Source organism: Rhinolophus sinicus, chromosome 16 (genome assembly GCF_057876585.1).
Source record: "Rhinolophus sinicus isolate RSI-liver-muscle chromosome 16, RSI-T2T, whole genome shotgun sequence".
Lineage (NCBI taxonomy): Eukaryota > Metazoa > Chordata > Mammalia > Chiroptera > Rhinolophidae > Rhinolophus > Rhinolophus sinicus.
The window spans coordinates 123,062,737-123,077,978 of record NC_142516.1 but is presented as its reverse complement, the minus strand read 5'-3'; the positions used below and the strand labels follow the sequence as shown (position 1 = coordinate 123,077,978).

General features: G+C 30.9%; 1 protein-coding gene across 2 annotated transcripts in view; it reads right to left on the bottom strand.

Moving 5' to 3' along the window:
• Nucleotides 1-12,741: 12,741 nt before the first annotated feature.
• The window catches only part of SGCZ (sarcoglycan zeta), an 804,816-nt gene continuing 802,315 nt past the window's right edge, over nucleotides 12,742-15,242 (bottom strand). For both annotated transcript variants that reach the window (XM_074329720.2, XM_074329721.2), the window contains one exon: nucleotides 12,742-14,233. In XM_074329720.2, coding sequence (XP_074185821.1) covers nucleotides 14,042-14,233 — 192 coding nt within the window. In that variant the 3' untranslated portion in view covers nucleotides 12,742-14,041. The remainder of the gene's footprint in view (nucleotides 14,234-15,242) is intronic.

The window sequence follows — 15,242 nt, the reverse complement described above, 5'->3', positions numbered from 1 at the left end:
AAATTACTGTTTTTATTTAGATACAAAAAGTTCAGTTTCTTAAAAGGCATAATATATACTGTGTATGTTGAAAAATTAAAAATTCATCATGTTTAAAAAAATATGTACATACTACAGAATTGTACACCTGACACCTATGTAACTTTACTAACAGTTGTCACCCCAATAAACCTTAATTAACAAAAATATGTAAGGTTTTGAAATAGGAAGTTACAAACAAAACAAAAAACCCAGTAACCAAGAAGAATTGTGGTGTGATTCTGGCACATTCTTAAGATAGGCAATGCATTTTTCTGCAAACCAAGGCTTGTGATCATGAAAAAAACATGGACTTTCATTGATCTTTGTGAAGAGTTAACATACTGCTTTTAAATTTCCAAAGGAAACTAAGAGTGTATGTGTTAGTTCATGTAAATTTTGGGAAAGCATAATTTTATATTCTAAACAGTTTCTTATATATTTTGAATAGTTGCAAAGTCATTTCTGTGAAAAGCTTTATATTTGAATTCATTTGAGTTTGAGTGGCCCAATGTTTACGTAAAACTACAACATGTCTTTACTAGTGTGGTATAAAAATAAGATGCAACTAATTGACTTTTCTGTACTTCAGCATTTACTAAGGGAATTCTACTTAAAATTTATTCCAATAACTATTTTATGCTAGGAAAACCCAATCTTTTATTTTGGAAAGCAATTTTATTTTGTTCCAGTTGTTAGTGTTTGCAAATAGTAAATTTGAGTATTTTAGGTTAAGACCATGTTGTTGGATTCCATGGGTAAATAAAACTGTCCCAATTATACTTTAATTAAAATTAATTTGATAAATGTATTTGGGGAAAAGTGAGAGAATTAAATGAAAACTTTTAGGTACCAGATTATTATTAGTTCAAATACATCTTCAGATTCAGAAATGCCAATTCATCCAAACAGTGAATAATTAATACTCTCAGCCATGTACTTTTCCTTCTGTTTATTGATTTTTGAAATAATTCTTCTTTTCTCAGATCATGAAAAATCAGATTAATCCAGACACCATGGATTCAGAAGCTAAGCTTGTGAAAATTGTATCACTTAAAAGATCTCATCTACCATTTATTTTATCAATGTATATTATTCAATTTGTTGAAGCCATCATGGAGGAGATCATATTTGCAAATAATGCCTTTGAGTTTAATGCAAACTATGCATTTTAATGAGAATAGTTGGATTTAACCTTTGACTACTTTTTGGTAATTCATTTCCCTTTAATTTCCAAAATATAATAAAGTTCTTATAATTCATTCCCATTTTAGAACACTGTGTTTTATGGACAATGACTGATCCCTGCTCTGAGGTAAGTGGACATTTAAATTCCTTTGTCTATCCATTTGTACACCATTACAGAAGTTAGAGGCATGGTAGAGCAAAAGCTAAGCCCATTTCTTTATAATTCAGATCAAGTCTTTGCCATTACACGAAACATAATTAAATATATTTCTCCACCGTAGCAGAACAAGTTAACACAATGTTGCAGATAAAATGCTGATTTTCTTCTACATTTTCAATGCAGCATCTTAAAAAGAACTATACATTTTAGATGAAGTAGGCATCACACTCAAATATTGCTCTAACTTCCCTTGCATAGAGGCTTCTAAAGTTTACTCCAATAACTATTTTATGTTAGGAAAAATTTTAACAGATTTTGCATTTATCACATTAACCCAACCATATCAATCTTACTTCAACTCTTAGGAGTAATGACAAGTAGAGTACAATCATATACAGGCATTTGCTGAATGAGAATTAAGATTTTGATTATGAATAACACAAAACAAAAACAAAGAGAAAGATAAAGTGGAGGCAGGATAAGTTAAATTAGTTTTATTTCTGCTTCCTGATTATAATAGGATAAATTACATTTCAACCTTCATGATTATGATCTGAATATGGACAGGTGATTATCTTGATTCTCTATTAACCAAATAACTTCAACTTACTTAAAACAAATTATTAAATAATACTTAAACACTCCTTCTTAGAAGTAATGTAAATGTTTTTTAGAATTCTAGAGGACATTTATGTTTATTTGGTTATACTCATTCAGTGAGTGGTAAAAATATGGTAGGCCAATTTTTTTTTAAAGCAATATAAGAAAGTGTACCTCCAAGTTGAATTGATTCATCTTTGAAAACCAGAGCTATTGTTCTGCAAATGGTGGTTACTCTAAGTTGCTATTATTAGATACTGGCCTTCTGATTCAATTTTTTTCTTCTGTTTTAATTGTTCTAATTAATGAGTATTTGTCACCATGCATTTTTCCATGGTAACTATGCTAAGATAACTATGCAAAATGATAATAAGCTGTATTCAAGGCAATGACCTGGTCTGTGCACGCTTTTAAAAATCACAATATCCAAAGATTCTGAGTTGAAAAATTATCTGGTCCAAATATTTCTATACAATTTTTTGATTACTTTTGAAAGTTGAATATTGGAACTTTTGAATTCTATACTCTTATGGGCATTCAGTATGGTTGGCCATAAAGATTTATCAGACTATATATACTCTTGGGGCACTCCAACAAAGAAAATATTAAGATGCCTAGTTTTAAAAGAATAATTTACCCAAACCCGTAACCCCCTTATATGATTCCACTATCCTGAGGGTCACATGACCAAGTTACAGGTTCATAATTTAGGTTGTGCAACGATAAATATTTGTAAGATGCATCACAGCAATTCAAGATACGAAGGTTGATAATTTATCATTCAATCATTACTGAATTGCAGAATGGAAAGAATCTTGTCTAACGATCAGGAGAATCTAGCCAACTCATGTCAGGACTGCACCTAAAATATTTCAGAATGATGTAGGAATACTGACTCAACAGATAAGTCCCAGAGAGAAACAGAATTGCTTTCCTTTTTGTTTTTAAATTTTTATAAATATATTTTGTGATAATACTCAGGTTAATTTTACAGCTAATTCATTCTAATAGACATAAAGAGGAAAAGCAACTAATAAATCATTTGGCATAACATGAACAATACTGAGGTTACAAGCATTTTGTAAGGACTAAAATCCAGAGTAAAAATGGTCTCATGCTACAATGTGATTGCACGATTAATTAACAGTCTTTGTTTTTTGTTTTTTTTCAGAACATCAAGGTTCATATTTATTATTAGAATATCATTCTGAGATTTATCGTTAGCAAGGAGGCAGACATAGTAAAATACATTTTGTGGATGCTGGGCAATGTATCTTATTCACACTCAAACAAGCACAATTTCCCACATGCAGCCAGGGGATGAAATCAACAAGAAAAAAAGACAGTGTTAAAAGACAGTGAGCCGAAGGCAAAAACATGGACTCTCACACGCAATTATGATAAAAACTGTGATATCTGCTTATAACTTAGAATTCAGCTGTAGATTGAATTGCAGTGAACATTTATTCTTGCTTTATATTTCTCCAGTTACACCATTGTTCATAATTTTAGAACCTAATATAATTTTCCTAGTCACTGTTCCCATGGCTATTTTCCTAATTGATACCCTGGTATTCAAGTCGTTGATTGACACACATCCTACTGTACAACACTAGAAAACAAACACAACAAAGCCTTTGTGACTTGAAATTATAAGATTCTTCTTTTTCTGAAAGTGTTTATCATAACAAGAAAGCCTCACCGTGTCACTATCTCATTATTTTCTTCAGAAAACTTTTCACATTATGACATTAATTTTTTTGTGTATTTTCACATTATTAGTGGTCTATTTTCTCCAAGCCAGCCCAGAAGCTCCACAAGAATCATGGCCTTCTCTACCTCCATTTGGTTGACCATGTTTGTTTTACCAGTATCTAGAATAGTGTCTGATATATAGATACTTGTTACTATTTATTAAATAAATGAGCAAATTAGAATTAAAATCTAATAAATAAAAAAAGTATAATAGGTGATTTACTTAACCTCTCTGAAACACAGCTCTCTTGTCTATAAAACTGGGGTTAATTAAATTTAATCCAAAAGAGAGTTGAGATTATAATTAAAGAAGAATCATAAATTATGTGTCTTAATTCAGTGTAAGATAAACAATATATGGCTAACCCATGTTAGTTCATTTACTTCTATCTTTGAACAGTAGACTATCAAGTAAAATTGTTATCGAGGACTCAGATAATTTACATAACCCAGATAATTCCACTATGTGTTTTTAATTACAAAATGGGCCATAATTTATTAAATGTTTCACAACTTGCTACTCTATTCCTTATTCCTCTCAGTTCAGCACATTGCTTTATATGTTACACATCCACATTAGAGTAAACATTAATTCTATATAGCACAGAATTAAACACTAAAACTTTAAACAATAAGGTAACACTGATGCATTTAAAAATATTTTGTGTTTAACTTCATTATTGTTTAATTCAGGAAACTAAGACCCAGCTTTGAATTAAAAGTCCTTAAGATCAATTCACTGTTAAAATAGAGCAGTTGTACTGCAATTCATTAATCCCAGCACCTTTGCTATCATAAATGGCATGCCACTATTCCTGAGCGCTTGAACTTAGTTTTAGAATTATTCTCAATACAGTATTTCATATTGGTAGCCCTTTTCAATTAGAGTTGGCTTGGAAGATGAAATTCATGTGTAATCACAGATGATATTTCAACCTCTCACTTAGATTAGGTTTATGCAGATTATTGAATGACATTCAAAGCAACTCAGGAATTAGAATATTTTTTTGACTTCTAGTTTACTGATGCCCGTTTTAAAAAATCAAATTCATTTTACTTATGGGAATTATATTGCTCTAAGATGGATAATGGATCACAGTAAAAATAAATAATTTATAGTCATCAAAAGATGAAATGAAAAGGAAATTTATATTAATTATTTTAATATTTTACTTTGAAGTTTTAATTATTATTTAATGAACTTACATATTTTTTATATTAGTGCTCTTCTTTGAAGCTATAACTTATTAAATTGATTTTCCCTGTACTTTCAGACTACCTTTAAACAGTGACTTCATATAATGTGCTATACATTCAAAACCTAGTGGAATGCCATTAAGTCAGCTATAAATGTGTGATAATCTATAATGTATAATTGGGTAATTAGATTGACCAAATAAAATGAGTATTATGTCTTGCTAGATTTTTGGCTATATCTTTCTTTGGCTTTATATTTCCTTAATTCATTTTGAGAACAATAGGTAAATTTCTTTGTGATGTTCCAAAGCCCTTAGTTAAGATGTCCAATGAATTCAGAATCTCTTAGCAAATTGTAAACAGAAGGAAAATATTGAGTTAATCATGTTATTAAAATTTAAATGGTGTAGAGTTTTACCAAGACTTTTCACCTACAATGCTTTCTTTTTTAAAAATTAAATTTATTGGGGTGACAGTAGTTAGTAAAATGACATAGGTTTCAAATGTACAATTCTATAATACCTCATCTGTATATCACATTGTGTGCTTATCATCCAGAATCAGTTCTCCTTCCATCACCATATTTGATCCCTTTTACCCTCATTTACCACTACCTCCCTTCCTTATCCTCCAGTAACCACTAAACTGTTGTCTGTATCTATGAGTTTTTCTTTGTTTGCCTTGTTTCTTTGTTGCTTTCAGTTTTATATCTCACATATGAGTGAAGTCATATGGTTCTTGACTTTTTCTATCTGACTTATTTTGCTTAGCATAATAATCTCAAGATCCATCCATGTTGCCGCAAATGGCAGTATTTTATCTTTTCTTATGGCTGAGTAGTATTCCACTGTGTATATATACCACATCTTCTTTATCCAATCATCTATTGAAGGACACTTTATAATAATTTCTAAATTGTTACTCTCGTACATTACAAGCTAAATTCATGGATAGATACTGTTACATAAAACCCATATGAATTGAATAAGATAAACTCTATCTGTTATATACTACACATACTATATATTTTGAAAACTACCTGGCAAATTTTCAAATGCTTTAGATCTATTCCATGTATGTTTCACATTTTACACATTTTGGGTAATTTTTACACATTTGGGTTAATTTATGCATATTTTAATAGTTTATAATTATGAATCAATTCATATTCTCATGCATTGGAACAAACTAAGCAATTCCAACATCTTATCTTCTATAATTATTAACAGTTAATATTTAAGAGCATTTTTAAAAATAAAATTAATCTTTAAGGCACTGTGTTTTTTTTTTTTTAATTAATCCATGGATAGATACTTAGGCAATAAAGACTTTACATTTAACATAAAATATTTTTACATTATGAAGTGGTATATTTTACACAAGAAAATTATTATATATTATGAAGTGGTATTCTTTTTTTCTCAAATAATGTAGCCTATGCCATTTCCCTTTACATCTTTGGCATTCAGGAAACATAAAAGTACCTTTGATATTCAACATACTAATTAGTTTTCTTTCAGTAATAAACATTTTAGTTCCTTCTTCTCTATGGTTTTCCTTTATTTTCATTTTTGATAAAGATTCACTCCATATTATCAGAAATCTAATATTCTTTCTGGAAACAGATGATACTATTATAAAAAAATGATTAGTGACTAGAAAATGTGATTACATCAGCTAAAACATACCTGTGAAAGTAATTTTTTTTAAATTTATTTTTTAAATTTATTGGGGTGACAATTGTTAGTAAAATTACATAGATTTCAGGTGTACAATTCTGTATTACATCATCTATACCTATGAAAGTAATTTAATCTTATATTTATAACATGTAAGATACTAAGCATTGCTTCTGAACCAAGCCAATGTATTCATTTGATTTTCATAATTTATATCCACCACTGGTAAAATAAAAATGAGTGGATTGTACTATTTCTGAGAAAAATTTTAGTATACATTTGTAGTCTGCCATTAATTCTTTCTTTTATTACATAGTCTTTCTCCTTTTAGTATAAATGGCATTCCTTTTAATGATGAAAAATCAGGGCAGCAATTTGTACTTTCAAGAATTTCAAGTAATTCCTTTTTGTGAGTTAAAATATATTTCTTTTAATGAGTAGAATACATTTGATTTTTAAAATCACGAGTGGATACTATAAAGAAAGATTTTCCATTACCATAAATCTTACTTTCATGGCAAGTATTATTTCTTATTAATAAGAAAATACAAATGTAAAAAAAAAAGTACCTTCCCTCTAAAATTTGTCATGTGACACAGAAATAGGGTAATCTTTTACCTGATAATTAGAAGAAGCTACAGCAACATTTACAGTTCACAAAAGTGTTATTTTCTGTAGCTGTTCCTTTAGTGATAAACTAAAGCTGTGAAAACACTAATATAATGTTTCATTGGAATTATCTGGCTTCCACCCACTTCCACAACCTCTTTTCTCCAATAACCCCACTTAATAAGAAAAAAAGAGTTTACCAAAAAGCAGGCATTGCATTGGTTGGTAAATGGTCTTAGGATTTACTGGAAATAGTATGCATATGTCTGGTTCCTTATTAGAACCATCCAAAATTTTGTTGTAGATTAAATAAAGTCACAGAATATATATGATTCACCAAAAGCACTCATTTATTTTCAATTTAGAATAAACATCTGAAAGCTTTTGTGAGAAGTGTAAATGATTCTGGTTTCTTCTTCTTCTTCTTCTTCTTCTTCTTCTTCTTCTTCTTCTTCTTCTTCTTCTTCTTCTTCTTCTTCTTCTTCTTCTTTTTTCTTATATCTGGACTAGTGTATATAGATATTTGGGCAGCAAAGAAAAAACAATAGTGACTTAACAAAAACAAAACAAAAAATCTTCCAATGGATACTGCTGCTATTTTGGAACCTCTGAGGAATAATGTCACTTTCAAAAGATGTAAGTTATTAGATTGGGAATTCTGTCTCTAAAAGGTAATAAAATCCAGGTTATAGTCTTGAACTGTGCTGGTTCTTGATGTTTTGAATGTAACAAGGGAATGATGAAATACAATATCATGTAAGTAAATGCCAATCAGTATGTGTTTATATTCACTGTTGCAGGCCTATGTGTATTTATGTGTCATGATATATGTCTATGTACGGGTGTGTGTTTGAGCAAATGACATTCTTTTAGTGTTATGTCCAAAATAAAGTCAGAGAGATGTCAGAATGAATAAACTATTAGCTAATTGTGTGGTAAAATGTATTGACTGTGACTTTTAAATCAATTTGAATTCTTTAGCTTCACTGACCATAGGTTTAAGAAGAACATATATTCAGTTTTTCATGAGAGAAGTATCTTTACCCAGTCTAACTACATAGATTAAACTAAGTTTTTAAAAGTATATATCCAAATATAATTGATATTTAAAACATAATTGAAAAGGGTTTGTACTCACTACTCATACTCCTTTCCCTCCACTTCACAATTTCTCTCTATAAAATAAATGAAATGATAGCATATGAGTTTTGATCTTCTTTGTTTTGACTATCACATTTAATCATGGTTATACAGTAGCACCAAAGTTAGGACAAAATACAAGAATTCACGAGAGATCTTAAATTATATGAGCTCATTGCATGCTTCAAAGGTCTCATTTTCTGAGGAAAAAAAAAGTTTCCACTGCCAAACTTTGCTGCATTTTCTCCCCAAAGAAAACAGCCCACTCTACCCCAAACTAAATAAAAGATACAATAGACTGATATTTGAATAGATATGTTATCTACAGTTTATGGAACCAATAGTCCGTTTAAATAGAAAAAGATTTTACATAAAGCAAGATAGAGTACAAAAGCACAGCTTTTGTAATTTTGGTAATATTGCAATTTTACAAACATATTGCATAGTATGTGTAAGAAAATAGTTCCATTTTTCATATATATATATATATATATATATATATATATATATATATATACATATATACATATATATACACACACAAGGAAACATTTACATGAAAATTACAAAACAAAATAAATGAACAGTGGACCTGGTTTAAAGAATTTTATAAATAACGAGACACTCAAACTCAAAATTCCACATCTCCATTGTTAACGTCCTTGCACTTTAACCCTGTTTGTCTTTTATTTATAAATAGACAAATGAGATATTAAGACTGCAAAAACAAAAAGAATCACAGTTCATTATACCTCATTTCCTTTGATGTTTCTCATTGACTTTCTCAAAGAGTGGAACCACTTCAATCAACACTTAAGAAATAGCCCTGTGGTTTTAAAAGTATTTCAAGTTAATTATAACTCCAAAGAACTTTAGGCAAGCAATGAAAGTTTTAACTTAGCTGAATAAATCCATCCTGGGCCCATTTTGGGATATAGTCTTTATATACTGATTTTATAAATATCAAGGATTTTGTTATATATGTATAAAAGGAAAGGGGCTACACTAACCAAGTTTTCCTTCTAAAACAAAAGCATTAATTAATGATGCACAGCTCAGAATCCAGCAAGGCAGATATTTCCTACATCTTATTATAATTATAAGCCCTCCTATTCATTTGAATAAATTCATAGAAGCAGCAGTGTTTTATAATGAAATATAATAGAAATCCCAGTCTTTGGTCTTTGATATTTAAACAACTAATGAACTGCAGTATAAAACAATATGAATAACTGTTCAATGAGGTCATTTGTTAGTTTATGATTGTTTTAAAATAATAAAAATACAACATTATTTTACTTTGTGATAATGATATTTTGCAATAATCATTAGTATATGAGAGTACATAGAGAACATAATTTCTCCAAGTATCTTTAAACATGGTCACATGAGCAATTTTAATTAGACCAAAGCTATTGAGAGAATAAGGTGACAAGACCTCACTAACATGAAAGTCAAATGTGAATTTTGCTTTGATGGCTGTCTAGAGAATTCGGCCCTTAAATATCTTCAACTACTTCAATAATTTAATATTATAATATTGACATTACCTGCTATAAAATTTAGCTCTTAAATGCATTAATAACTCCAGCCCTCAGACAGTGATACCATTTTTGCAATGGTATCTCTATTGCAAAATCTACTATTGCAAAAATCTACTATTGCTATTGCAATAATCTACTATTGCTGCCTCATACAGAGATACCATTTTTGCATTCATTCATTAGGTGTTTTATTGTATCTAAAACTAGTTTTATGAAATGAGGCACTGTCCAACTGAACAATTCAGATGGCAGAATGTGTAGGAATTTTGAATGGCAAGACATGTTATAAATATTCAGCAATTGACGTTTGGGATCAAATTACCTTTTTTCAAAAGACCAATGCTTTTTAGTTTGATGAATAAGTAATAATAGAATGATCAATGGGGTATTAATATTCGGCAAATATTTCCATTCATTTCCTAATCATTAATTTCCTAGACACAAATACATTCTTTTCCTTTTTAATGACAACCAAATTACTGAATCCCATCAATGAAGCATGGTGTTGTTCAACATTAATTGTTCAAATGGTAAGAGAAAGAAAGGGAATATAGTAAAAGGAGTAGGGAGTAGGATGGTGGAAAGATGTGCATTTCAACATTTGTAAGCAACATGTTGAGGTACAGAAGGAGATTAATAATAATGCTAGTTCAGACTGAGTTACTGAACTAAAGAGTGTGGAGTCTTAAGTTAAGCAGTGACCTTTAGAGATGGAAATAACCATTAAAAACTTACTTTGAGGTATCCCTTTCACAGATAAGTATGGAAGCTCTGGCCAAGATAATTAAGTATATTTCCTAAGGATCACATAAGTAGGTACTGGCAGAACTAGAATTGGAACTCCTGGCTCCATTATCAGAGATTTTGAGTACTGAAATCTAAGATTTTCTGGTTAATGTAAAATTATCTTAAATCCTTAGATAAATAACTTTGTATCAAATTATAGAGTTTGTGGTTCATAACAAAATAAGAACAAAAAAATAAGACAAAGAAGTATAGGGTAAAAAAAATGTAGAGCTTGAGCAAAAGAAACAGGACATTTGGAAGTAGATTTTTTTTTTTTTTTTGAAGTGTTTTACTGAAATATTCTGAAAGAAAAAAAAAATATGTGTCACCTTTGCTTTTCTCCTTTTGACCACAATAAACTGAACTCAAATACTCAGTTTGTTCATTCCTAAGAATTTAAATGCTAGGAATACTGTCAGTCCCCTTCCTTCCTTCTACCTTTCCTGCTTGTCTCCTTGCCTTTTCCCCCTCTCCCCTTCCTGCCTTCTCCAGCTAAACTGAATATAAAATTTCAGGTCCATTTGATGCACTTCAAATAATTTTTTTTCTGAGTTTGATTTAGGAAAAATGAAATTTGCATCTAAATGAACTGCACTACATTTATATTTGTTGTGATGTAAAAACGGTACTGGTGAAACAGATAATGATCTGTTTGGGTAGTCTATAATGAAGGGAACTCTGTGAAGAAAGAATCGAGCCTTCTTTTATGAGAAAGTTAAGGACATTTAGGAGCAATCTCCTATATCTTCAATAGAAACTCAAACCTTGAGGCAGCGTCTATACTTAGATACAAAGAAATCTAAAATAGCCAGTCAAGTAATTTAAACAAATTATTTAGTGTTGCATAGGAAAGCCATCGGTATCACTATTTATTTTCTACTAAATTGAACAGATATTTTTTACATCATCTAAAGGTAGTCTCAATTTCTTAACTAATATATATATTTTTTAATTTATATAATGTTTCAGAATGTATTTGAATTCAAAATTTGACAGCCACTCACTGAATTTGGTTTTTACACTTTTCATCTTTCCTCCTTTTATGATGTATAATTCAAAATTTCAGTGGCCCCTTCCATTTCCTATAATATTTGCTCTTGGAATTAGAACATATTCGATCTGGAAGGAATCTCAACAGACCATTAGATTCAATAGTTTTGTTGTAAAGTTAAGCTGAAGCCTAAAGATATTTCCATACTAAATCAGCTCACTGATTAATAAAAGACAGAGTTGAGATTAGAAACAGAGCTAATTACTAATAAAAATAATTGGATCCATTTGATTAATAAACTTTCTAATTGTTTCAATTTAGGGATATTTTGAACTTGAATATGACTCAAATTAACACATAGTGTTTTCCTGAAAAGTTCATAACACAGTGATTAGCACCCATAATTTCTCAAACTTTCTTGCATTATATTTTGCAGTAGTATTTCTCGAAAAACAATGTGAGAATTTCTCAAGTTACATTCTAATGTTTGAACTTAATTATGTGGAACTCTTGTCTTATGATATGACTTTTAAGTAATTGCATATCTTAATTCTTACTCCAGTATTGATTTAAAGTTTTATACAATAAGCCCCGAACACAAGTAAAGTTCTATTTTAAAAGTCGTAAAACTGCACTAGCTTTCTGACTCTTCTACTGAGTATGGAATGAATTTAGTAAAATGGAGCTTTTTTCAATTATTCAATATGATGGGTTATCCAAACAAGATACTCCTGGCCAAATGTTTCACTTTGTTGCTTACATTGCCCAATTTTCCTATTTTCACTATTCAAATAACTTCAACAAGTTCCAAACTCCCGCTACACCTTGTGCTGTAGAGGCCTGAACTCCAAACTTTTGACAATCATGGGCCCCCAAAATGAAGCTTCCATACACCTGTGATAGTGTGTATGGGAAGGGAGGGGATGATTGATAGATTAACATGTGAAAATTAAGGACTTACCTTATAGTAATCAAGTCATCTTCCCATAATAGAAAATATTTAATACAATTTCACATTCTTGGATTCTGTAAGTTTCAAGAATTTGAGTTAAGGAGTGCTGTGATAAACAAATCTACAGTATTCTGGAGTTATTTATTAGAAGCTAATTTACAAAAATAAGCAGTGGAGAATGAAAGGAACTATGATTTCTGATATTAGGGTAGTTTAACAGTCTGATAAAGGTAACTAAATGTTAAGAGTCAGAAGAAAATGTGACAAATTCCTTAAAATGTGACTCTAATGGAGTAAACACATTTTCAACATGTTTGTTGGTATTTGTATTTTTTTACTGTTTAAGCAGGAATTTTTAATTTAATTTCTACCATCCTTAAATCTTAACCTCCAATTAAAAATACATAGATATAATTCTGAAGAAGATATTCCAATGGAAAGTGAATCCATTCTCAGCATTATGTATCACATTAGTATTTATTTATTTAGAAGATGTCTCAAATTTAGCAGTCAGAGTCAAGTATAAAGTGAATGGAGCAAACAAAAATTGTCCTATTAGAACCTAGGTGTAAAGAAGAGTATGTGGATTCCACACCACCTGTATGTCCCTCTTAAACCTACCTTATATTGCAGTAAATTTGATGTTTTGTTAAAAGTAAATACGTCACATGCAATAGCCAAGTAAATACTATATAAGGCCATTCAGATCTGACAAATGACAGTATAATGGCATTTTGTTAATTCTGTAAAGATTATATTGCTGAGTGCTTTCAAAATTACCTAATGTACAAAATTCTAGACTTAGTAGACAAAGAGTAACAACACATTGAATTTAAAGAAACAAATCAAACTCAGGGTGGGATTTTGTCTTGTTTTGTTTTGTTAAAAACCATGTATTGAATTTAATTTTTAGTAAAGCAAGCATTACGTAATGCTTTAAAATTTTAAAATTCGGGGAAAAAAGTTTACATCCAAAAAAGACGAATGGAAAATTGTGCTTTCAGACTGTAGAATTAGTTTTCTTACAGGGTTAACCATTTCATCTCGCCATTGGATACTGGGAATTTCATCTATGTCATGTGTATATGTGCAGTTCATATCCAGGTCCTGCAAAAATCTAAAACTGTGTGCTTCACTTCATGTAGCAAAGGCACCTATGTTTTTCTCCCTTTTGAGCAAAAGTTATGATCCAGTTTTCCTGCTGAAGATGATTTTTCCACAGTTGTGTCAGTCACACAGTGTGTGGAGTGGTACAGGAAATCACAAGAGAAGGTGTCAGCAAATCCCTGCTTAGGCTGGAAGAAGTTGCTCTGTGGACCATTTGAAGAAGCTCTGGACTGATCACAAGGGAAACCGAGCAGAACTGTGAAGCAGACGGACAGGAACAAAAGGCTATTCTGGTGTGAGGAGAAATCAGTCACTTCAGCTCCATAAGCAGATGTTGCTACTGGACTGACAAGTGGAACCTACTCCTGCTGGAGAAAGGTAAAGTTTGCCATTGGGGCAGACACACAATTCATACACTGTCTGTTGAGCATTTGAGGAGCTGGGTGAAGATGAGAAAGAGCCGGTCGGCAGATTTCCCAGCCGAATTGTATCCGCATTCAAAAATATCTAAGGGGAAAAATTACATTTGAATTCATTTTAGCAGTCTATATTCCTCAGGGCTTTACAACATGGTCTAATAAGAAAGACTACACAACAAACAATTTTATTGGTTTAGCTGCCATGCTTTGTTGAACAAACAAATGACATTCCTACGGTGTAGCCCCCAAACTCTATAGCTATCTTCTCCTTTGAGACTTGGTGCATTCTGACGGAAAGCCCTCAGTCTGAAAAGCAATATTGTACAATCTGCTTAATAGGCCAACCCACTTATTCAAACACCCCAGAAAATTAATGAGTTTGACAGTCTCTCAATTTAACTTAATCATGCCTAGTCCATAGAATGTACAAAGAACTCCAAAGCTTCTACAGTAATGAACCACAAAAAGGAAGCTTCCAGACATCTGCAATGGCATGCATGGGGGAGGAGGATATTCATGGAGATGACATTACTGAAGTGATGAGAACTTAATTTAAAAAAAAAGGACTCTCTGACCTAATCTTTAAAATACTTGTAAAATCACGTTGACAGTCTAAAAAAGTTTGACTAGGCAGATAATCAGCAGGATTAGTAACAAATAATTGTAGATATAATCAGGTTTAAAGTCTCCGTGAAACATATTGCTTGTATTCAACACCTACTTTGCCGGGTCTTCTAACTTGCAAAAGTATTTCACTGACTCCAAATCATGGACTCAACACTGTCAGGGAAAGTGATCGCGTGGCTTTGACACGCATGGGGAAAGTTCCAAAGAAAGAAACATTGGATCATGAATTTGAATGAGTGAAGAAACAACTCTCGTTAGCTATTCTTTCATTCTAGAGTTATGTAGCTAATTGCTGCCTAAAAGCATCTATCAATTGACAGGAGAATCAGAGAATACACCATTTTCTACATATTTACCCACATCCAAATCTTATTAATTTCTTATTAGGACTCATGTAATAGGCCTCTAAGTAGCCTACCCAGCTGCCATTCTTATCCTCTTATAGTCTGTTTTATATACTGCTAAAGTTT